This window comes from Ochotona curzoniae, unplaced genomic scaffold, assembly GCF_017591425.1.
Source record: "Ochotona curzoniae isolate NIBS_2020 unplaced genomic scaffold, NIBS_Ocur_1.0 contig_54, whole genome shotgun sequence".
NCBI classification, from domain to species: Eukaryota; Metazoa; Chordata; class Mammalia; order Lagomorpha; family Ochotonidae; genus Ochotona; species Ochotona curzoniae.
In genome coordinates this window covers 2,001,397-2,023,872 of record NW_024466464.1, presented here as the reverse complement: position 1 = coordinate 2,023,872, position 22,476 = coordinate 2,001,397, and the positions used below count along the sequence as shown (strand labels likewise).

Sequence of the window (22,476 nt, the reverse complement as noted above, 5' to 3'; positions counted from 1 at the left end):
GTGTCCTACCGACTCTCTGTAAAGGCAGTCCACGCTTGCCTCGCCCCTCCCTCTGGTACCCGCCACCACCAGCACAACAGCCTGGGGACCGGAGCCCTGGCTCTTGGCTGCCCACCCTGCAGCGAGCTGGGCAGCGGTGGCCACTCAGTGCTGCGGGTAGGATTGGAGTCGCCTGTGAGTGCTTTGCTTTGCAGACAGGGGAGTGCCCCATGACAGCCGCCTAACTGTTCTGATGGGCTCTGCCTACGTGTAAATGCGCTAACTGTTGGTCTGAGTCTGTTGTTAGAGTCTGGCTGTGAGCAGAGGCAAGTGGCCCAGCCTCCAGCTGGCTTTGCTCCCCCTGGGGACGGGGCAGCCAGACCTGGCACTGTGCAGTGACATGAGGGGCACCCAGGGTGGTGCAGGTCTAAAGGCATGCACTCGAGATGAGCAGAGAACTGACCAGTGCAGCTCTCCAAATTGCAAGGCAGTGGTGACTCAAAAATGCCGCGCTACAGCCACAAGGAGCTGACTCTCCCACTGCAGGGTGCACAGGCCCTTTGTGGTGCTAATGTGAGGGACACCAGCCCTCTGGGTGCTGTGTGTGAAGAGCCTGGGCCCTTTGGGTGCTGTGTTTAAGGACCCAGGTCCTTTGGGTGCTGTTTGTGAGGACCCAGACCCTCTGGGTGCTGTGTGTGAGGACCCAGGTCCTCTGAGTGCTGTGTGCAGTCCCCAGGCCTTTTGGGTGCTGTGTTTAAGGGCCCAGGTCCTTTGGGTGTGTTTGTGAGGACCCAGGCCCTCTGGGTGCTGTGTGTGAAGAACCTGGGCCCTCTGGGTGCTGTGTGTGAGAAGAACCTGGACCCTCTGGGTGCTGTGTGTGAGGACCCAGGCCTTTTGGGTGCTGTGTTTAAGGGCCCAGGCCCTCTGGGTGCTGTGTGTGAGGACCCAGGCCTTTTGGGTGCTGTGTTTAAGGGCCCAGGCCCTCTGGGTGCTGTGTGTGAGGACCCAGGCCTTTTGGGTGCTGTGTGTGCAGTACCCAGGCCCTCTGGGTGCTGTGTGTGAGGACCCAGACCCTCTGGGTGCTGTGTGCAGTCCCCCGGCCCTCTGGGTGCTGTGTTTAAGGGCCCAGGCCCTCTGGGTGCTGTGTGTGAGGACGCAGGCCCTCTGGGTGCTGTGTGTGAGGACCCAGGCCTTTTGGGTGCTGTGTGTGAGGACGCAGGTCCTTTGGGTGTGTTTGTGAGGACGCAGGCCCTCTGGGTGCTGTGTGTGAGGACCCAGGCCTTTTGGGTGCTGTGTTTAAGGGCCCAGGTCCTCTGGGTGCTGTGTTTAAGGGCCCAGGTCCTTTGGGTGCTGTGTGTGAGGACGCAGGCCCTGTGGGTGCTGTGTGTGAAGAACCTGGGCCCTCTGGGTGCTGTGTGTGAGGACCCAGGCCTTTTGGGTGCTGTGTTTAAGGGCCCAGGCCCTCTGGGTGCTGTTTGTGAGGACGCAGGCCCTCTGGGTGCTGTGTGTGAGGACCCAGACCCTCTGGGTGCTGTGCGCAGTCCCCAGGCCTTTTGGGTGCTGTGTTTAAGGGCCCAGACCCTCTGGGTGCTGTGTGTGAGGACCCAGGCCTTTTGGGTGCTGTGTTTAAGGGCCCAGGTCCTTTGGGTGTGTTTGTGAGGACGCAGACCCTCTGGGTGCTGTGTGTGAGGACCCAGGCCCTCTGGGTGCTGTGTGTGAAGAACCTGGGCCCTCTGGGTGCTGTGTGTGAGAAGAACCTGGACCCTCTGGGTGCTGTGTGTGAGGACCCAGGCCCTCTGGGTGCTGTGTGCAGTCCCCAGGCCTTTTGGGTGCTGTGTTTAAGGGCCCAGGTCCTCTGGGTGCTGTGTTCAAGGGCCCAGGTCCTTTGGGTGTGTTTGTGAGGACCCAGGCCCTCTGGGTGCTGTGTGTGCAGTCCCCCTGCCCTCTGGGTGCTGTGTGCAGTCCCCCCGGCCCTCTGTGGGGCTTTTGTATGGAGCAAGCAGCCTTGCATTGGGCATTCTGGGCAGTGCGTGTCATAGCCACCCAGAGGAGACACTGTGTCCCACTGGTGATTTACTGGCCTGTGTCAAGTCTGCAGGGACGAAGGGTCCCGCGTGCCCGTGCAGCTCTGGGCTGCAGCTGTGTAGTCATCTCCCCTGACATATGAAGCCCGTCCTGACGTTCAGTACGGTGTTTCCCTGAGTAGGGGTGACCCCCGTCACCACTGTGCCAGCTGTGCCTACAACACAGGTGTGCAGACCCTAGGAGCTGTGCATCCCCTCACCATAGCGCCACATGGGCCCTTTGCTGCCTCCTCCAGCACTCTCCCACTTGGGGATCCCAGAGCACCCCATGCTGGGGCCCTTGAGGGCTGTGGGCCAGTGAGCGAGGCAGCCGCAGTGACTGGGGAAAGCCGAGCGAGGGAAAATGGGGGCAGGCCACTCCTGGGTATCAGCCCTGAGTGCAGAGGCCGCCACGGCCTGGGAGATAGCGAGGAAAGAAGGGACCCTGGGCTTCAGCTTGGGGAAGCTGTAACCCAGGGCCCTCCAGCAGAGGCCTTCTGGAAACCTCTGTGCCCACATTTTGATCCCATGCCCTTATTTTGCTGCAGTGGCCCTTCTAAGTGCAACCGCCCAAACCCCGTGATTTGTAAGGGGAAATCAGACCCTCTCCTGAGACCATGCCCACCACGACAGCCTTCCCCAGTCTCCAGGGCAGCCTGGTCAGTGCCTTTCCTGGCAGACACAGGGCCGAGGCAATGCCGATGGATTCGTAATGTCGTTAATAACCTTATTTTCATAACAACTGCCTGTTGAAAGGTTACAGGAGTGTTCTGCAGCCTCATGCATTTTGCAGAGCGGATCCTGCGTGCCTGTCCATGGCCAGGTGCTGTGGAAGACCCTATGTCAGCAAGCACTTGGCCCCGCATCCCCTGGAGAGAGTGCTGACCCCTCACCCACGGGGTGCAGCAGGTGGGGCAGCGGACTTGACAGCACTTTGTCCCCAGTGTTGTGGTCAACCCTGGGCCCGTCCCCAGCACTGGCCTCACTGTTACTCTCCCTGCTGAAGGAGGTTTCCTCTCTTGTTCCTGCCTGGCAGTCTGGGAACACTGGGCATGAGCAGAGAGGATGCCCAGTGTGGTGGCCATGCGCAGTGCCCACCCACTGCAGCCCAGGGTCCCGCCCTGCTCCATTGCCCGCCCCCTTTGACTTGGAGCCGTTCTAAGGATCATACCTGAAAACAGGACATTTCATTCAAAAGTATTTTCAGTTTGTCTCCTAAAATGCATAGCCACAAAGTCCTGACCTCGGACTGCCGAAGAGCCATCTGCTCTTCCAGGCTTCGCTGCGCTCCGTGTTGTCCTTGTCTGCCACAGCCTCTTGTGGCCCAGACGGTATCAAGTCAGCCTCGGGGCTCCGTGAGCACGACACGGGCTCCGTGAGCACGACACGGGCTCCGTGAGCATGACAGGCAAAGCGGCCCCCAGTCCGGACCCTCTACACACACCTGCACACTCGACCCGGGAGGCACATCTGGCCCTTTGCCTGTGTTTGTAAATACAACTTTATCAGATCAGGCCACAGCTTTGTCAAGCCCTGGACAGTAAATTCTTGAGCTGCTTTTCCCATAGAAAGGCAGTGTTGAGTGGGGTGTCAGAGGCTGTGGCCTCAGAGCTGGCCTGTACGTTTCTAGACAGCAGTTTCCAACTCCAGCCCTCACCTCACCCATCGAGCCTGTTGCAGACTTGTGGAATGAGAGTCAGGCATTCCTCCAGCAGTGTGGGTTTCATGGGCACACCTGCACATGTGGGGGCCGTGCGTGGCACTGCAGGATGTGGGTGCACGTGGGGGGTGACACACAGGGTTTGTGCTGGGAAGGTCACTCTATAGGCAAGGGAACCAGGATGCAGCAGCTGTCTGGAGCCCGAGCAGGCTCTTGGAGTGGCCTTCTCTCGCCCCTCCTCACAGTGGGCTTGGCAAACCTCCAACTCCAAGGACTGCAGGGCAAAGCTCCTTCAGGCCTGGGCTGTTTGGCAGTGGTGAGGATCCAGGGCCAGCCTCCACCCTATGCCAGCCTGTGGGGTCATGCATTGGCTGTGGTGAGGATCCAGGGCCAGCCTCCACCCTATGCCAGCCTGTGGGGTCATGCATTGGCTGTGGTGAACCCAAAGTGCTCTGGCCTCAACCTCCTTCTCCCGTTGAAGCGCCACATTAAGAGCGCTGGGCTCTGTGGCCCGGCTGTGGGGCAGCGGCCACACCTCCATCCCCACCCTTAGCCTCCATCTCACAGCGTGCACCCCGTCTCTGTCTGCACCTGCCACGTGTTCTTGCCACACCGTGGGTGCGCACCATCGAAGCCACCCACAGGAAGTCCTGGTGGCTCCCATAGTCTAATTCTCACCGGCATATCTGCCAGTCAGGGCAGGGGCATGTCCCAGATCTCCTGTGTGGATTTGACAGCGCCCCATGCAGGGCTGAGTCTGTGGCTGGAATACCCACACCATGACGCCCACGTGTGTGGATCCCAGGCAGGCGGACCAGGGCGAGGCAACTGTCACCCTCAGTGTTAGCTGGGGGACTGCCATGTGCCTCTGTCCCCAAGCACAGTGGCTTTCCACTCCCCAGGCCTTCGGGTCGTGAGCAGGACCCCTGCCCTCCTGGTGTCACGGTGGAAGGAACCCTGTCCCTCCTGGTGTCATGGTGGAAGGACCCCTGTCCCTCCTGGTGTCACGGTGGAAGGACCCCTGTCCCTCCTGGGTGACACGGGTGGAAGGACCCCTGTCCGTCCTGGGTGACACGGGTGGAAGGACCCCTGTCCCTCCTGGGCGACACGGGTGGAAGGACCCCTGTCCCTCCTGGGTGACACGGGTGGAAGGACCCCTGTCCGTCCTGGGTGACACGGGTGGAAGGACCCCTGTCCCTCCTGGGCGACACGGGTGGAAGGACCCCTGTCCCTCCTGGGTGACACGGTGGAAGGACCCCTGTCCCTCCTGGGTGACACGGGTGGAAGGACCCCTGTCCCTCCTGGGTGACACGGGTGGAAGGACCCCTGTCCCTCCTGGGTGTCACGGTGGAAGGACCCCTGTCCCTCCTGGGTGACACGGGTGGAAGGACCCCTGTCCCTCCTGGGTGACACGGTGGAAGGACCCCTGTCCCTCCTGGGTGACACGGTGGAAGGACCCCTGTCCCTCCTGGTGTCACGGGTGGAAGGACCCCTGTCCGTCCTGGGTGACACGGGTGGAAGGACCCCTGTCCCTCCTGGTGTCACGGTGGAAGGAGCCCTGCCCTCTTGGTGTCATGGTGGAAGGACCCCTGCCCCTCCTGGTGTCACGGTGGAAGGACCCCTGTCCCTCCTGGGTGACACGGTGGAAGGACCCCTGTCCCTTTTGGGTGACACGGGTGGAAGGACCCCTGCCCCTCCTGGTGTCACGGTGGAAGGACCCCTGTCTGTCCTGGGTGACACGGGTGGAAGGACCCCTGTCCCTCCTGGTGACATGGGTGGAAGGACCCCTGTCCCTCCTGGGTGTCACGGTGGAAGGAGCCCTGTCCCTCCTGGTGTCACGGTGGGCCTCAGTACAGGTCGTGCCAGGGGGGCCCAGGAGGGCCCTCTCTACAGCACGTGCCAGTGTGGCCCGGGGTGGGCCTCAGTACAGCAGTGCCGGTGTGGCCCAGGGGGGCCCAGGGTGGCCCTTGCAGTAGATGCCCACCTGTCTGCTGTGAGTCCAGCAGATGGCATGTTCTCATCTCTGCTCATGCTGCTCCAATCCCTGCTCCAGCAGCGCCTTCGCTCCCTGCCCGCTGTCACAAGCACTGCCACACCCTCTCCTGGCCTGTCTTGAGCTGTGTGGTGAGATGGACTCCGTGCTAACCTGTCTGTCACACCTTTGTACCCGCTCGCCCCTCAGCCTCCAGCCGGGACTGGACGCTATGCCGGGAGTTGCAGCAAAGTTAGGCAGATCCCAGCAGCCTCCAGCCCAGTGCACTTGCATGGTGCTGCCCTTTTTGGGTGGCCACCCCCTCTCCCGCCTGTCAGCTTCTTTCTGGGGCTCACACTGAGGGAGCAAGCCCCAGAGGGACAGGCAGGCTGGAGGCCTTGGCAGAAGGGTCGGCGTAGCTGTGGCCATCTGGGCCCGGGGTGCCCACACCTGCCTCTGCTGTGCCCAAGTGACAGAGTGACTGATGCGGTCCAGTCCACATGAGAACGTGCTATGGCGTCAGGCAGTGGGCCTGCTGTCCGTGCTCCCATGGCTGTCAGCCGGCCCACAGGAAGCTCGGCAGCCTGCCTCAGGGACAGCAGGCCCACTGGGGTGGAGTTAGTGAGGAGAGTGCTCTTGGGGGCTTGCCCCAGCACCCTCGTCCCCGCCCTGAGAGAGGAGGAAGAGCCACTCCGCAGCCCAGCTGAGCTCCCAGCACCCACTCTGCAGGGTCTCCCTGACCAGTCATCCGGAATTACAGAGAGTTCCAGAAAGTTCTGGAATTCCACAGCAGCAGTCCTGAAAGTTTCTCTGCCATTGCTGAGATCTCCCACCAAGGCCGTGTGTCCACTTCCCGGCGAGGTGGCGCCGTGAACGGCACAGCTCTGTAACGGCCTTGTCCGCCTTCACGTGAAACACCCAGAGAAGCCCGTGGGCAGCACCCTTCACTGCACCTTTGCGTGCTGTCTGTTGGCCATCTCTGTGCCAGCAGGTGCCAGGCACTGCCAGACTGCAGAGGTTTCCCAAGTACTCCCCTGCACGTTGGCAAACATGCTGAGGTAGCATGCCTGCTCTCCTAATGGTGTTCTCATTGCCTCTCGGCTGCAGAGCCACGAGGCTCGCGAGCCATCGGCCCCGACACGCCTGCTCCGGTTCTACACGGAATCGCATCCGGGGTGGCACACAGCTGTGACCTTCCGTGTCAGGGCAGAGGACTGGCAGCCATCAGGAGCTCAGACGTTACGCTGTCAATCCCACGAGCTGTGCTCTGTGTTTGCACGACTTTCTCTCTCTGCTTACGGCATCAACAAAACAATTCTTTGTTAGCTGCGGTGTTTTCATGGCGCAAAGGCCCGGAACCACAGCAGAGCCGCCGGGGAGGGAGGCATCTCGGCCGGGGCGTGCGGTGCTCGCCGCCGGGGGCCTGGTGCTGCAGGGACGGCCTCCCAGGGGCCCCCGGAGGCCGCAGCTCCTGCACACGGGGCTCTGAGCGTGGCACAGCATGGCACTGTCAGGGCACCAGCTTGGGCCGTGTCTTTGAGAGGAGACCTTGGGGCTGTTGGGGAAGGAGATGGCTGTGCTCAATTTTGCCTTTCACATTTTAATTGTACAACAGTAATTTTGCAACAGAGTTGCCGATGGCAAACATGCAAAAGACATTAACTTTATTTATGTTTTGGATTATTAATGTGGCTGTTAAAATTCCTCCAGTTAGTTTTGATTGAATTGTTTTTTTGTGTGATTCTGTTGTTTAATGGAGCGGTAAATAAGAATTTCTGATAATGAGGCCGAGCATCTGTCACAACAACCTGGCGAGGGTCATTAACATTTCCATTAACGGCGGGCTGGGCAGTGATCATACGGAAACCACACAGTTAGAACAAAATAAATAGTTGGTGTCAGGCTGAGTGACTGTTAATTACAATTTTATTGGGGGGTGAGGGGGGAACGGGGAGGGGTGACCATCCGGGTCACTGTCTCCCAAGGAGGCCTCCCCCGGAGCCCGGCTGCCAGCAGTCTCCCTGGGGTCACTGTTTGGTCAGCTGCCTTTGTGGTCTGCACCCAGGTTGCTCTGCCCACGTGGCAGTCCTGGGCCCAAGCTGGAGCTGCAGGAGGCGCTGAGGGCCCTGCTGGCAGTCCTCCTCAGAGCCCAGCCCTGCCCAACTGAGGGCACAGCTCTCAGGAGGCCCAGAAGACACTGTCACAAGAAAGTGTTTGGGCCCAGCAGCGTGGCCTAGCGGCTAAAGTCCTCGCCTTGAACGTGCCAGGATCCCATATGGGCGCGGGTTCTAATCCCGGCAGCTCCACTTCCCATCCAGCTCCCTGCTTGTGGCCTGGGAAAGCAGTCAAGAAAGTGCTGGTACAGAATTCAGAGTCGGGGTGAGGCTGGTGGAATGTAGAGTCCTGTCTCTCTCTGGGGAGATGTGGCTAAGCCACCTTCATCAGCCACCTGCTGTGCCTGCTCTCGGGGGGGACCCTGTCACACCAAGCCCCAGGGAGCTCCCCAGGCGGGGCAAAGGAGAGGCAGTGAGGACTCACACTGGAGCCAGTCTCAGAGAGCAACACAGGGCAGTGTCCCGAGAGATCTGAATCCTGCAGCTGGAGGGGCATGCAGACCAACCATGTCAGCAAGGCGGCTTCATGCCGGGGCGCCTGCGCTCGCCACGGGAGCAGAGACCTTTGTTCCCCTCAGCCCCGTCTCCATCTCCAGTGCCCGGCAGCTGCTCCCTCGGCAGTGTCTGCAGCACCTGAGGCTCCCCCTCCGTGGGGCCTCCGTGGCCCCCAGCCCCGTGTGCATGGGGTCCCCTGGGCCTCATGCCTGCTTCTGGCTGCTGTGAGCTCCTAGCCTGGTTCTGTGCCCCAGGTTAGCCCCACGCTGGCCAGCGCCACAGGTGCCCCTGTCCCGCCTGGGCCTGCAAGCGTCCTGCTGCCCGTCCCAATGTCGCCGCTTCCCTGTGTCTCCATGCTCGTATGACGGGCATCCGTGCTGTTTTGCTGCCAGAGCAGTCTCCGCTTTTCGTTCTGTTTTCTGTGATTATTCTGAGAGCCCCTGTATTTTGTTCTGTGCCTCTAACAGCATTCTGGGAAGAATGTGAGACTGGCATGCAGAGCGGGGGCACAGAGCTGGGGGCCTGGGTTGTGGCTGTGCCCAAGGGCTCTGCAGGTTGGGACAATATCCAGGTCAGAGTCTCCCACATGGTCCACCGTGGAATCGGGCTTGTGCAAGCCCGTGGATGTGTGGGTGGGTCCTGGCTGGCTTCCGCAGGCCCTCCCAGTGACTGCCACCTTCTACTCTGTCCTCAGCCCCAGCGATGGCCCCGCAGAACGTCCGGGTGACCCCGCTCACGGCCAGCCAGCTGGAGGTCACGTGGGACCCTCCGCCCCCAGAGAGCCAGAACGGGAACATACAGGGCTACAAGGCAAGTGTCTCGCAGCCGAGCAGTCAGGCGTGGGCACCACTCGTCTGTCCAGCCCGAAGCCTGGGACTGCAGCTGGCACCCTGGCCCCTCGCCAGCCCGCAGCCCTCGGCCTGTGGCGCCTGTTGTCTGCGGCAGGCGTGGCTGTGTCATGGTTGGGAGGCATGCTGCTGGGGCGGGGACGGGCTCTGCCCACCTCTATACAACCCCTTGTGGGGGCTTCGAGTGCCCAGGGGCTGTTTGTCCACCTTCTTCATCCACTCCAGAGCCTTCTGCTTTTCAGTGAACTTTCTAAAGACCTCCTCACATGCATGGGACTCAGAACTTTTTCATCAAAATAAACAAGTATTTCAGTTCCCCTTCCAAGGCCTTTGCAACAACTCCCCACTCCCCCCACCCCCCGTGTCTGCTGACAGTGCCCTGCGTGCTGGCTCTGCCCTTGGTACCCTGTAGGATGTGAGCAGCTTCCTTAATGTGCCAGCTCTGGGGCAGGGCCCAGGAACTGCCTTTCCAGCGAACTCCCAGCTGGTAAGATTCCTGGGAACACCACCCTGGACCACCCCACCCCAGAGTCGTGAGTCTGTCCTCACCGTGAGTCTGCCCTCACCGAGTGCTGTGGCCCTGTGTAAACAGGCAGCAGACCAGGCCCTGTGAGTGGCAGTGAGGGAGAGCTGCAGTCATTTAGTCTGACCCCTAGGCCACACCTGCTTAGGCAGCCCGGGGGCCTGATACCATCCTGAAGGCGACAGTGGCCGGTGAGGACACCTCCGGCTGCTCGGTCGGAGCCCAAGTTGATCCGTCATCAGATTCCACGGGCCAACCTGCTCTGATGACTATCGGACCAATTAAATGTCCATTTAAAAAGGATTTCTGTAGGTGTGTTATGAAAATTAATGCCTTCCTCCCTGGCAGGGCCGTTAGAGTGATTAATGAGGTAATGGAAGGTCCCCTGGGCCCCGAGGCAAGGTGCTATTTGTGTACGTCCAAAAATATGTTTTCTCATTTCCTTAATGATGAAGACATTGAACCTGGATATTGATCTCAAGTTAGCAGGGCCTGGCAGAGAGCAGCATCTCCTGTTTGGTCAGTCGAGTGGGCAGAAGACCAGCTGCATCCTGTGGGGGTGGTGAGCCCTGCCAGCTGGCACAGCCCCAGCCCGGGGGCAGCAGGATTGGCAGCGGGCTCTTGGGGTGGGGGCTCTGGCCCTGGTGTCGCGGCCACCTTTCCCACACAGCTGAGCTGTTCTCAGCCCAGCAGGCTAGGCCACGGAGCCACAGCGGGTCCCCACCCGGTGTTGTGTCTGGCTAGCGTGACTGGCCTTGGCGGTGGGCAGTCGTCAGCCAGCTGTGAGGGAGCAAGGGGGCAGTCTGGCAAGTCATCTGGTCACCTCTTCAAACCTGCATTCTTGGCCTCCAAGTTCACCTGCAGGGGCAGCAAAGGCAGCCGAGAGCAGGAGAAGCAGGGGGCTGCCTGGCCGTCCTGACCCCAGCCTGGCTCTCCCAACGTGTGTAGCATTCCCGCAGGGATGCTGTTGTTGGTGTCCGGGCTGTGGGGAGCTGCAGCTCGCACGTCCCCCCAAGCCCTGCTGAAGCCCGCTTCTGTAAAGAAGTACCTCACTGTGTTGCTTAGGGCAGGCCACTTTCCAGCGAACCAGCCGCCAACAGAGAGGGCCAACTGTATTTTGCCAAAGTGATTGAAAAATTCAGTGTCCTCTCAACAAAATATGAAAACATGGGGCAGGGACAGCAGGGCACATCCCCAGGCTGGGCCAGGGGTGGCCACCAGGTGGACCCTGTGTCCTCAGGAGACTGCGGGAAGGGCAGAGCCTGTAGATCAAGGCCTGCCTACAGACGTGACCCCTGGTGACCCTGGAGCCCCCAGGCAGCCTCGGGTCTGGTCCAGCCTTCCTTCGGCTCAGCCACTCCCGGATCCCTCCCCTCGGGGCCAGGTGCCTCTCCCTGGTCCAGGCCCCCACCCCAGCACTCCGGAAGGCTTCCATGGCGGCCCCCATCAACCCCTGCCCTTCCTGCAGATCTACTACTGGGAGGCCGACAGCCAGAACGAGACGGAGAAGATGAAAGTCCTCTTCCTGCCCGAGCCCGCCGTGAAGCTCAAGGACCTGAGCAGCTACACCAAGTACCTGCTGGGCATCTCTGCCTTTAACGCTGCGGGCGACGGGCCCAGGAGCGAGCCCCAAGCAGGCCGCACCCACCAGGCCGGTAGGTGGAGTGGGCGCACCTCGCTTCCTCCGCAGGCTCCAATGGCCCTTTGAGTCCCACAGCCCTCTGCCCTGTCCGTGCCATCCTGTGCGTCTCGCTGTGCAGCTGGGAGAGACGGGGCTGAGGTCAGTAGGTATTCTCCCTGGCACAGGGCCCCAGCCGGCCGCGTGGACGCAGGAGATCAGCAGGGGCCGGAAGGGAACTAGAGCCGTGGTGCTTCTCCCCGCGCCTGGTGCTGGAGCCAGGAGGGGCTTTTTGTCTACAGCTCAGCCTCGCTGCCATCCAGTTCGTCCTCCCGGGGGCTTCTCCTCCAAGCCGCCTCTGTGCCCAGCCCCTGGCCGCCAGCTCCCTGTGTGCCAGCACAGCTCACCAGCTGCCCCTCACACGCATGCCACAGGCCAGTTCCCAGAGCACAGGGATGGCCATGCTGGCCACACCCAGGGCATGCCTGTGCTGGGAGCAGACCATTGTCCCTCCCTGAATTGACGCCTGGTGACTGAGGTGAAGCCACCCTTGTAAGATCAGGAAGTTGAAGGTGGACAGGGAGGCTTGGGGGGTCTCAGGGTGAAGACAGCAGCCTTGGGCTCAGCCGGCCAGCAGCCCCCCGGACAGGAGGGGCTCCTAGCAGCACACCCTGCAGGGTGACTGTGGCCCCACGGCCAGGGCTGCCTTCTCTTGGCTCCGTCCATGGTCAAGAGCGGTCAGTTTTGGAATCTGAGCTGGGAAGACATGAGCAGACCTGTGGGGCAGATGGGAGCAAGTTAGAAGCACACCGGGGCAAGGAGGGGAGCAGAGCTGGGGAGAGTGGGTACCACCAAGGATGCACTTCTGAGCAGCAGCAGGCAGAGCCCACCCAGGCCAGTGGGCAGAACAGCCCTTGGCGCTACACGGAGCCCAGCAGAGGCCACCGTGCCGCAGCCGCCGCAGGGCCCACCCGCAGCCTGCAGGCCTCTGGCTGGTCCACCTCCGCAGACCAGCAGGGAATGCTCAGGGCCAGCTGGAGGTGAGCCCGCCGCCCTCTGAGGCCTGCAGGCCCTTGTGGGCGTGAGAGGAGATGGGAGAGCCAGGAGCCCATCCTGCCCGTGGCACAGCTCTGGAGCTCACGGCGTCTCTGCAGTGACTGCAGACCCAGCTAGCTGCATTTCCTGTGCCCATCTGTTATTCATTTTTACACCTTTGTCATTCCATCGTTCAAACTCTTGCGTGTTTAAACGCTGCCGTTTTGCCTGCGCTCCTCGGGAGGGTCTGTGTTTCTGGTTGAGCCTGGAAGTTCTGGGCTGGTGGATGACATTAGACTGTGCCTGAGTGGGTGATAACATCCAGCAACGTTTCCACCCTGTGTGGAGCGCGGCCGGTGCGCGTACACCCCGGGAAGGCGCGTCCGGAAGAGCTGACTGTGTGCGTGCTCGTTCCAGCTCCCGGAGCCCCCAGCTTCCTGGCCTTCTCAGAAATCACCTCCACCGCGCTGAACGTGTCCTGGGGGGAGCCTGCGGCCGCCAACGGCATCCTACAGGGCTACCGCGTGGTGTACGAGCCCTTGGCGCCGGTCCAAGGTAAGGGCAGAGGGCGGGCTAGGGCGCAGGGGTCTCCCGCCCTCACCTCCGGCTCCCTTGGGAGCGGGGCCTGCGCCTCGGCCCAGACCCTCCCTCGCAGCTCCGGGTTCAGGCTGTGTGGTCCCTTTCATCTCCCTCTGTCGCTCCGGGAGAGATTGCCCTCAGAGTTGCCAACAGGGGCCACCCCAAGTTCCATGGGCAACTGTGCCTGGCCACACCGGTCCTGGGGTCACCACAACCCCCTGGAGGACACTCCCAGCGCAGGCTTCCCCCCTGCCCAGGGCCATCCTCCTTCCGTTCCCTCACTCGGCATTTCTCAGCACCTGCTTACTCTGTGCCCATACTGTCCTGGATGCTGGGGCCCATCGGGCTGCCTGGCTTGTCCTTGTTCTCAGCAAGCTTGTGTTCCAGTGAGCACAGAGAAGGGCCAGGGCACAGAAATGGCCAGGACACACATCTGATAGTGGTGAGTGCGGTGGAGAGGAAGGGACAGGGCCATGTTAGAGCACTGGGCACAGGGAAGAGCCTGAGGGACAGGTAGCCCCCAGGTGTGCCCCCCGGAGGGTGGGACAGACGGTGGTTCAAGGCGGCCCTCAGGAGGGAGCCCCCCGAGCAGGCTGGCATAGTGAGCAGAGAGGAATAGTGACCCAAGACCAGGGTTCCACTGGCCAAATCCATCAATCATAAACCATGGGAAGAGCAGGCTCTAAAACTCCTCAGAACCTTCCAGAACAGTGAGGGCGGTCGAGGGAGTGTGTCGCACGGAGGAGTTGGGACGTACTGGCAGCTGGAAGCAGGAGGTGAGACGCAGGAGGTTTGGGAGGCGAAGGGATTGCAGGGACCCCACGGACGCTCAGGGCGCTGCCACGGTGTTGTGCGAGAGCAAGCCAAGAAGTGGGAGCAGGGTCGCATCTGAAGGCAGGGCCCAGGGGACCTGGGTGTGAACGGCCATGAGGGCAAGGAGGAGCAGGGGCTGCAGGGTGTGACAGCAGCAGCGGGCACCTGACAGTGGCACCTGCAGTGTGAGTGCACCTGCCTCAGGGTGTTCTCAGCTTCCACTCTGCGCGTCTCTGTCACCGGCTTCCCACGTGCCCGACACAGGCCGAGGGGCATCCGAGGGGCGTCCGAGGGGCATCCCCTCCTCCCTTGCCACTAAGCCGGGCAGACCGAGCCCAGGCGGTGTCCAGGAGGAGAAGCAGCCGCACGCCCTGTGACACGGGTCCTCAGCTTGCGCCGTGATGGAAGCAGCACAGACAAGAACCGCGTGAAGAATGTCGGAGCACAGATGTCATTGCGTGGGCCCACGCAGCCATGGTCGCCACTAGGGTCGTCGCTGCTCTCTGGGGCTAACAGACACTTCGAATAAATCGTGACACACTGTAGTCGAGTCATCCATCGGTAGCTCTCGAAGTGTGAGGAAGGAAGAGGAGCGTGTGGTGGACAGTCCATGGACCCTGGTTAATGGCACCCCCGCTGTGTTCCCATCCGGGGCCTGTCTGGGAGCCAGGCAGCCTGCAGAGGCCAGGACGGGGCCTGCCCGCTCCTCCCCCACTACGCACGGGTCCCTTTGCCAGGATTGTCCAACTGGAGTCATTCGGATGCACAATGAATGAGAAGAGCAGGTTCGGACAGCGTGGGCTTCCCCGCACGGAGGGCCCGGCCAGGATGGTCCCGTTTGCCGGTGCTCCACGCGCATCCAGAAGAAGCCGCACCTGCAGCTCTGAGTTTACGTCTGGCCGGTGGTCCGACCGCTCAGCAGCAGCCATGGCCCCAGTCGGCCCCGGCCAGCGGCCCTGATATGGAACAGGCATTGTGAGGTCGGTCTTCCACTCGTCCTGGGCCTCCCAGCCAACCATGTCAGGCAGCTCCTGCCACCCAGCCCTGTAGGGTCCACAGGCTCCAGAGTCCTCTGCCTCCGTCCTGCGTGCCGCTCATCACCTCAGATGCATGCTGCCAGCAGGAGGAAGCCACAGAGCCTCACCCAGGGGCACTGCAGACCCCAGGGACACTCCTCCCTCTCCAAGAACCCCACCCCACCTGGACCAGTCTCCTCGGGGTGCCCCTGCACGTCTGGCTTCCCTCATGTTGTGGTTCCTTGTTCACACCTGGCAGGGCTCCCACTGCTGGGGAAGTCACGGGCCTTTTGGACCATTTCCTGTCGGCCAGTTCTGTCGCTCACCCAGCTCTGGCATGGTCATCTGTGGGCATCTGTGAACCTGCCCTGCTTTCCTCCACACACAAGGAAAATAACTGGTAAGGGTCCCTGAGCACTGAGGCAGCCAGACTGCATCCCACCCAGAGCGCAGCCCCCCACCTGGACCACACCACCTGGGCCACCCTCACCTGGACCACTGCTTCTGGACCACTGCTCCTGGACCACTCCACCTGGGCCACCTCGCCCAGACCACACCTCCTGAACCACCTCTCCTGGACCACTGCTCTTGGACCACCCTACCTGGGCCACCTCGCCCAGACCAGCCCAGACCACGCCTCCTGGACCACTGCTCCTGGACCACCCTTCCTGGGCCACCTCACCCAGACCACGCCTCCTGGGCCACCTCGCCCAGACTGCACCTCCTGGACCACCGCTCCTGGACCACCCCACCTGGGCCACCTCACCCAGACCACGCCTCCTGGACCACTGCTCCTGGACCACCCTTCCTGGGCCACCTCACCCAGACCACGCCTCCTGGGCCACCGCTCCTGGACCACCCCACCTGAACCACAGCTCCTCAACCACACCTCCTGGACCACCGCTCCTAGAGCATCCCTCGCTGAAGGCCCCCCTTTCCCTTCAGAAGCGACAGCACTCGGACTGCTGAGCCTGGTCCTTGGGAACCTGATCTTAATGACAGAGCTCTGTTACATTTTCCCAAATGTTTTAAGTGATAACGTTTTCATCGGCTTGCACCCTGAGGTTTTGCAGTGCTAAACAAAGTCCTGACGCTTCGTGGGCTGGGGCAGGCCAGACCGGCTCCACTAACGGTGGGGTGGAAGTTTCCCTCGCTGTCGGTGTTTATCCTTGCTCGGACCAGCATGCGGGCATTCCAGACAAGGGCACGGAGCTGTCCACAGAGTCACATCATACCATACAGGACACGGAGGCCGGTGGCTGTGGGGCCCTTCGCATCCCTGGAGCTACCGCCTCCAGCCACGGAGCTCAGCGTGACCCCGGCTGGTCCAAGTGGCCCTGTCTCTCTTGAGAAAAGCCCAGCCATGGCGCTCCACAGGGTCCATGGCCTGAGCCCAGCAGGTGGCTGGAACCCCGTAGACCAGGGCATTTGCTGGGCTGTGGGAGATGGGCCAGTCCTCCATCAAGAAGGCCTGTTGTCCAGCCCTGCTGAAGTGAGCAAACCCCACGTCCTCCCAGAGGCCCCCGGACGAGGGACACGGCTCTGGAGCCCCGTCTCCATCGTGGCCAAGCGCAGGGGGCCCTGCCTGAGGCCTGAGAGCCGTCCTGCCTGGGGCCTTGGGATGGCCTCGCCTCCTCTGTACGCCACAGAGCCTCCAGCTGCGCTTCTGGAAAATGCTGTGCTCTGTAACCTCCCATGTTTAGCCGCCTCTCTGCTCTACCCTGCCTGTGTCACAGCTGGATTCTCCATGCACGGTCACCCCAGCCAGCTCCCCTTTTCGTGCACAGCTTCTGATATCGTCTCTAAACTCCGTGTGAAAATACTGAGAAAACCCAGCGTGAAGCCACACCTGCCCCCAAAGGCAGGCTGCTCTGAGCGGCCGTCAAGTCTTACTGCAGGGACACCCCCTTCCGGCCGTCTCCTCGCGTCTCGCACCTGGCCCACATAGGCGCTATGTGCACACGACCCTTAGCAAGTGGTGGCCCCAAAACATGACAGCTGTGAGGCCAAGGAGGCACCTTCCAGGCAGGTGGACCGAGGCTGTGAGGGGCTCCGGGCTGAGGCTTGGCGTGTCCCCCAGGGGTCTCCGGGGCAGGTGAGGTGCAGGCGTGCTGGGCCCTCCTCCCAGTAAAACCTGCAGCACATTCCTTTTTTTTTTTTTTCATTTTTAAATTATATTTTTGACAATCTTTACATAGTTAATTAGGGTAAAAAGGTTCAAGGGCTATAGGAAAGGGGGTAAGACTATTATTTCCATATTGTTTCCTTCATGTATCTGAGGTAAAGGGGATTTTAAGGGAGAAGCCCCACCCAGTTTCTCACCCACCCCAGGTCCCGGATGCGGGGCATGCTCCGAGGGTCTTGCTCAAGTGGTTTTGATAGTTCCCCAGTTCTGAATTGCTGCCAGTCTCGCCACTCCAAGCACGATGAGGTCGCTGCAGAATCCACTGATTGACATAGTCCACCCTAGAGTCTCGGTTTGCCCAGTATTTCACTGCCAACTTATAGCTGGGGTAGTTGATTGACTTATTCTGTCTTCTGTCTTTTCTTGGTTAGGATTCTGAGTCCGCCATTTCGATTGGGGAGATCCCTAAAGAAACTTTGAGGTGTTCCCAGACCAGATTCTTGTGTGTACTAGCAAGTACAGGGCCCGACACAGTCCATGGCCCTGATCAGCAGGTGGTTGCGATCACTGGGTTGATTCTGTTTCCAGCCCCGACTTCCACTGGAAACAATGGGTGTTGTAATCCAGCCTGGTTCTGCCCACCACACACTCTGCCCTCGCATAAACCAGTGGGAGCTGCAGCCTAGTCGGAGTGACCCACAATAACCCCCACCAGGCCTACCCCCTGCCCTGGTTTTCCAGTGTGTGTAGCAGTAATCCAGTCTGTCCCCCATCCCCTTCTGCTCTCGTACATGTCAATGGGATTAAAACCTTGTTCCATCTAACCAGCTCCAACTATGCAGCCCACACAGATGCTGTTGGGGTCTCTATCTTGCCACCCTAGCCCCTGTCCTGGTTTTTGTGCCCTCCCGTGGGAGTGGTAACCCAAGAGGGAGGAGCCCACTATTTCCCTCCCAGGAGGATTATGCACTCTCCAGGTAGTTCTGTGGTTTGACTTGACAGAACTAGCCCCCAGTGCCAGCTTCTGCCAGCTGATGCTGCGGCTAAGCCCAAACAACCCTCACCCGTTCTAATTTTGTTTGCACCAGTAGGAATAACCAGCCCAGCCTGGCTTTTCCCTGAACTAGTCCACAGAGGCCCACAGGTGCGACGTGTTCCAATTACTCACCAGCTTACTTGCCTCAAGAAGGTCCTTGCTTCACGGTCAAGCTGCTGGGCATGTGCAGGCCACGGGTTGGCTGCCTGCTTAGGCTGCAGACCCCTCACCTGGGGAACCCACCTTCATGTCTACTTTATGACTAAGGACGCTGGCAGTCACCTGTGCCTATGACCAGGACCCTGAGAGTTGAGTGGGAGGTCCCCCAGGACCTGGAGGCTGGGGGGCCGTGCCCCTCCCCCCTGCCGGGCCCCTCCTCCCTCTGAGAGCAGCACCCCATCCCTTCCACACCTTGTGTTGATAACTTCCACTCTTCTTTGGCAGGTTCCACTTATCAAAGTTAAACTCTAATTACGCTTATCTGTGCTGAAAATGGGCCGTCAGCACCCTTAATGCGTCCTAATGTTCTGGGCTCCCTGCTCAGCATACCACTGGCTGTCACGGGCCAGCAGCTGGCTCCCCACCGCACCCCTGAGCTCAGCCCTTTCTCCTCCGGGTGCTTACAGGCGTGAGCAAGGTGGTCACGGTGGACGTGAAGGGGAACTGGCAGCGCTGGCTCAAAGTGCGGGACCTCACCAAAGGAGTCACCTACTTCTTCCGCGTCCAAGCCCGGACCATCACCTACGGCCCGGAGCTGCAGGCCAACGTCACGGCCGGGCCAGCTGAGGGTGAGTGGCGCTCTTGGGACGGCCGAGCCAGGTGTGAGTCCCGGGCACGGTGCTGGGCACCTCGGCCAGCCGCTGCCAGCCCCGTGCCTGGGAGATAAGGACTGGAGGCTGCGTGCGGCGGGGGAGCGGCCCGGGGTGCTGCGCAGCCACTGCTGCCGGTGAGCTGTCCCTCCTGTGTCATCCCTCAGGGTCCCCAGGTTCCCCGAAAGATATCGTGGTCACCAAATCTGCCTCTGAACTGACGCTGCGGTGGACCGAGGGGAAGGCTGGCCACACACCCACCGCGGGCTACGTCATAGAGGCCAGGCCCTCAGGTAGGAGTGGCAGGGCCCACGGGCACTGCCAGGCCTGGGTACCTGCTGCACCCTGTGAAACACGTTCATAGCCAGGCTGGAAGAGTGAGGGCTCAGCATGGGCGCTGCAGTCTTCCAGCGCTTCCCAGCCCTGTGGCAGGCAGGCAGGGGGCCCTCCCTGCACAGCTCCCATGTGCTGGGAGCAGCCCCAACCCCACAGCCTGTCCAGACCACAGTGCATGCCGACCTGGGGGAGAGCAGGTGACATGCTGGGGCTTGGGGACACACGCAGTGTTTTCAGCTCATCATGGGGGGGGGCTTTGTCTTGTGGCCTCTGGGGGGGCAGTCGTGCTCCTTTCTGGTTCTGGGTGTCCGCCTGGTGGTAGACTGACGGGTCATGCCTTTCCAGGCCTGTGAGAGTCAGGTCCAAGAGCACAGTCCAACCCTACCCTCCCACCGAAGTTAGTGTTGTTGTTGATTGAAAGATTGATTTATTGTTATCTGAGAGGTGGATTTATGGAGAAGGAGAGAGGGGGAGATCTTCCATCTGCTGGTTCATTCCCCCAAATGAGCTGCTCTAAGGCCAGGAGCCAGGAGCTTCCTCTGGGTCTCCCATGTGGTACAGAGGCCCAAGAACTGGAGCCATCCTCGTCTGCTTTCCCAGGCTATTAGCAAGAAGCTGAGTCAGAAGTGGAGTAGCTAGGACTTGAACTGGCACCCGCACAGGATGCCGGCACTCTAGGCAGAGAATTAGCCTGGTGAGCCACCCCGCTGACCCCAAAGTTTTGTAATCTTTATTTATTGCTATTTCATTTAAAGGACAGCGAGACAGAATACTTGCGTCTGTTGGTTCAGTCCTCTCAATGCCTCCATCCAGTTGGCGGTGGAGACCCAGGTCCTTGAGCCAGCTGCCTCCCAAGTACGCCTTATCAAGAGGCTCGTGGACGGGGGCCCCCAGATCTGTGAGGTCAGGGCTTTCTGCGATCGCTGAGCTAGCTCCCCCACCCCCTCTGAAGGCCCTAGAACAGCAAGTGGGCTCTCTGCTAATGCCTGTTCATCCCAGACATCTCCAGAGGTTGAGCTGTGAGTGGAAGGTTCTGGAAGACTAGGCCTGGAGTGAGAGGCCTTGAGGGAGAGCAGGCTGGCATTGCCCGAGGTAAGGGAGAGCTCACAGCCTTGCTCCCCAGGTCGCTCGCAGAGGCTCCCCGGCAACTCCTCGGGCTGGGCGTGCAGCGAGCCTGTCCGCTGCCACGGGGACTCCTGTGGTCAAGCGTGGTACTCGGTGTGGTGATGCCAAGGGGGCGTTAGGTCTCGGGGGAGCAGTGCTGAGCAGTGTTAGGCTGCCCCGCCCCATCCCCGCCTTCCTGTCTCGCTGCCTGCCCCCTTCTCATGCATCCTGCATGCCATCACCCACGGTGTCACGCTGCAACCAGCCAGGGGCCTCACCAGAACCCACTAGATGTTGAAGTCATGCCTTTTTATTCTTTTACTTTAATTTGTATTTATTCAAAAGGCAGAGTGTCCACAAAGGAGATCTTCCAGCTCCTGGTTCACTCCCCATATGCCTACACCAGCCGACGCTGGGCCAGCCAAAGCCAGGGTCCAGATCTCGCACCCGGCAGCAGGGCCCCGAGGCCTGGAGCCTGCACGGCTCCCGCCGAGGCTGTGCGTTGGCAGGAGCCTGGCCTGGAAGCAGAGCAGGCCTCCGAGAAGGGCTGTGAGTGCCCAGGCAGCCCCAGTGCCCTCCCCTTGGGCCAGGCTCTTGAATTTCTGAAACTGCGGCCTAAAGGAGCAAGCTTTCTTTGTGATCGCTCAGTCCCAGGTGTTGTCAGCAGCAGAAAGTGGGCTGGCACCGAATTGCCAGCTGGACATCAGATCGGGAGCTTAGGTGGGCACACAGCTTTCTGTTGAGCGAGCTGTGAGGGAAATGGAGCCTGCCCTTCAGCAGAAGTCACGGACGTGCTTGCTGGAGCGTGCTGTGCCAAAGGACCACAGGCCAGCTGGCTCAGGCAGCAGAATGTCTGGCCAGCAGTTCCCGAGGCCGCAAGTTCAGGGTCACGGGGAGGGCAGGGCTGGTCCCTCCTCTGGTCATGAGAGACCCTGTTCCCACCTCCCTCTGGTGGTCCCTGGCAGCCCTGGTGCTTCTTGTAGCCGCATCTTGCGCCTCTGCCCCAGCCGATGGCGAGCCTGTGTGTGCCCAGGTGTCTCATGCCCCCCTGTACAAGGACATCTGTGACTTTGGCTGAACTAATTACTCTGAAAGACTCTGTTCCAAACAAGGTCACTCTGAAGTGTTGGCTGTTCTGCCTTCAACACTTACACTTGCTTGGGGGGATGGCCCCCAAGGCAGCCCCCAAGGAGGGCCCCTCCCCGACACTGTCAGCCGTGGGAGTTGGGGCACTCAGGGTCGTCCACTCCCTGCGTGACCTCCAACCCCAGCCTGGGGGGGAATGGAGATGTCTGAGCTGCTCTGGAACCTCGGTGGTGATGGCTCACATAACCCCACCCCCCAGAGGCTCCCCGAACTAGCATGCAGTGCTGGAAGGCACCAGCCAGCCCCCTGCAGCGTCAGCACGAGACAGGTCACCGGGGCTTCTCGGTGAGCGTCGTCACATCACCGGCTTCCTTTCTGGTCCTGCTCCGTCCGTCTGAAATCGCCCTGCCTGGGTGTCCTGCAGGGTCTGCAGTTGGCAAAACCTGGTAAAGCCGGAGCTGGCATGGCCTGGCACCTGCCTCCCCAGGTGGGGACTCGTGGCATGGCCTGGCACCTGCCTCCCCAGGTGGGGACTCGTGGTGTGGCCTGGCACCTGCCTCCCCAGGTGGGGACTCGTGGTGTGGCCTGGCACCTGCCTCCCCAGGTGGGGACTCGTGGCTCCCGGGCCCTGGGCTCTGACTCTGCCTATGTCCCAGTGTGAGGCTACGGGGCGGATTGACCAGGTACCATCACTCAGGGAAACTGAGTAAGGGGCATGTGCACTCCATCTGCTTCTTAGAAATGCAGGGGAGGGGGCAGCATTGTGGCATAGCAGATGAAGCCACTTCCTGTGACGCTGGCGTCCCCTAAGGGACAGACGTGAGGCCGTAACTGCCGGCTTGCTGACTGCCCACTGACTGCCTCCTGCAGAGTTAACTGAGCCGGAGCGGGCTGCAGGGCCCAGGGTCTGTCACTGCAGGCCGGGGACGAGCACCCCCTCCCTGCCTTGTGCGACTCCGGCCAGGCTGGGTGCCAGGGCTTTGGCAGTGTTTAAACGCCGAGCGCTACCTGGGCTCCGGGCCTCAGCTGTCGGCTATTTCAGGCCTCATTACACCAAACATTAAATGCTGCATCGTCTCGTTTTCTCCACCTAAACGGGCAAGCCGCTCTCCAGGCGAGGGGGACGTCGCTGAAGGACCGTGGGCTCCGTGCTGTCCACAGGGACCCCTGGGCATTGGGGTGGCCCCAGCGGGCCGGCTGGCATGCGTGGCCTGTCCAGCTGAGTCCCCAAAGGAGCTGCAGCTCCTGGTAGCTTGTTCGGAGCC

The 22,476-nt window shown here is 61.1% G+C and overlaps 1 protein-coding gene across 1 annotated transcript in view; it reads left to right on the top strand.

Moving 5' to 3' along the window:
• Positions 1–22,476, top strand: part of SDK1 (sidekick cell adhesion molecule 1) — a 516,271-nt gene that overhangs the window by 462,024 nt on the left and 31,771 nt on the right. The window contains exons 36-40 of the mRNA XM_040989963.1: positions 8,978–9,093; positions 11,123–11,309; positions 12,725–12,862; positions 18,503–18,664; positions 18,853–18,978. Of these exons, the coding sequence (XP_040845897.1) occupies positions 8,978–9,093; positions 11,123–11,309; positions 12,725–12,862; positions 18,503–18,664; positions 18,853–18,978 (729 nt within the window). The remainder of the gene's footprint in view (positions 1–8,977; positions 9,094–11,122; positions 11,310–12,724; positions 12,863–18,502; positions 18,665–18,852; positions 18,979–22,476) is intronic.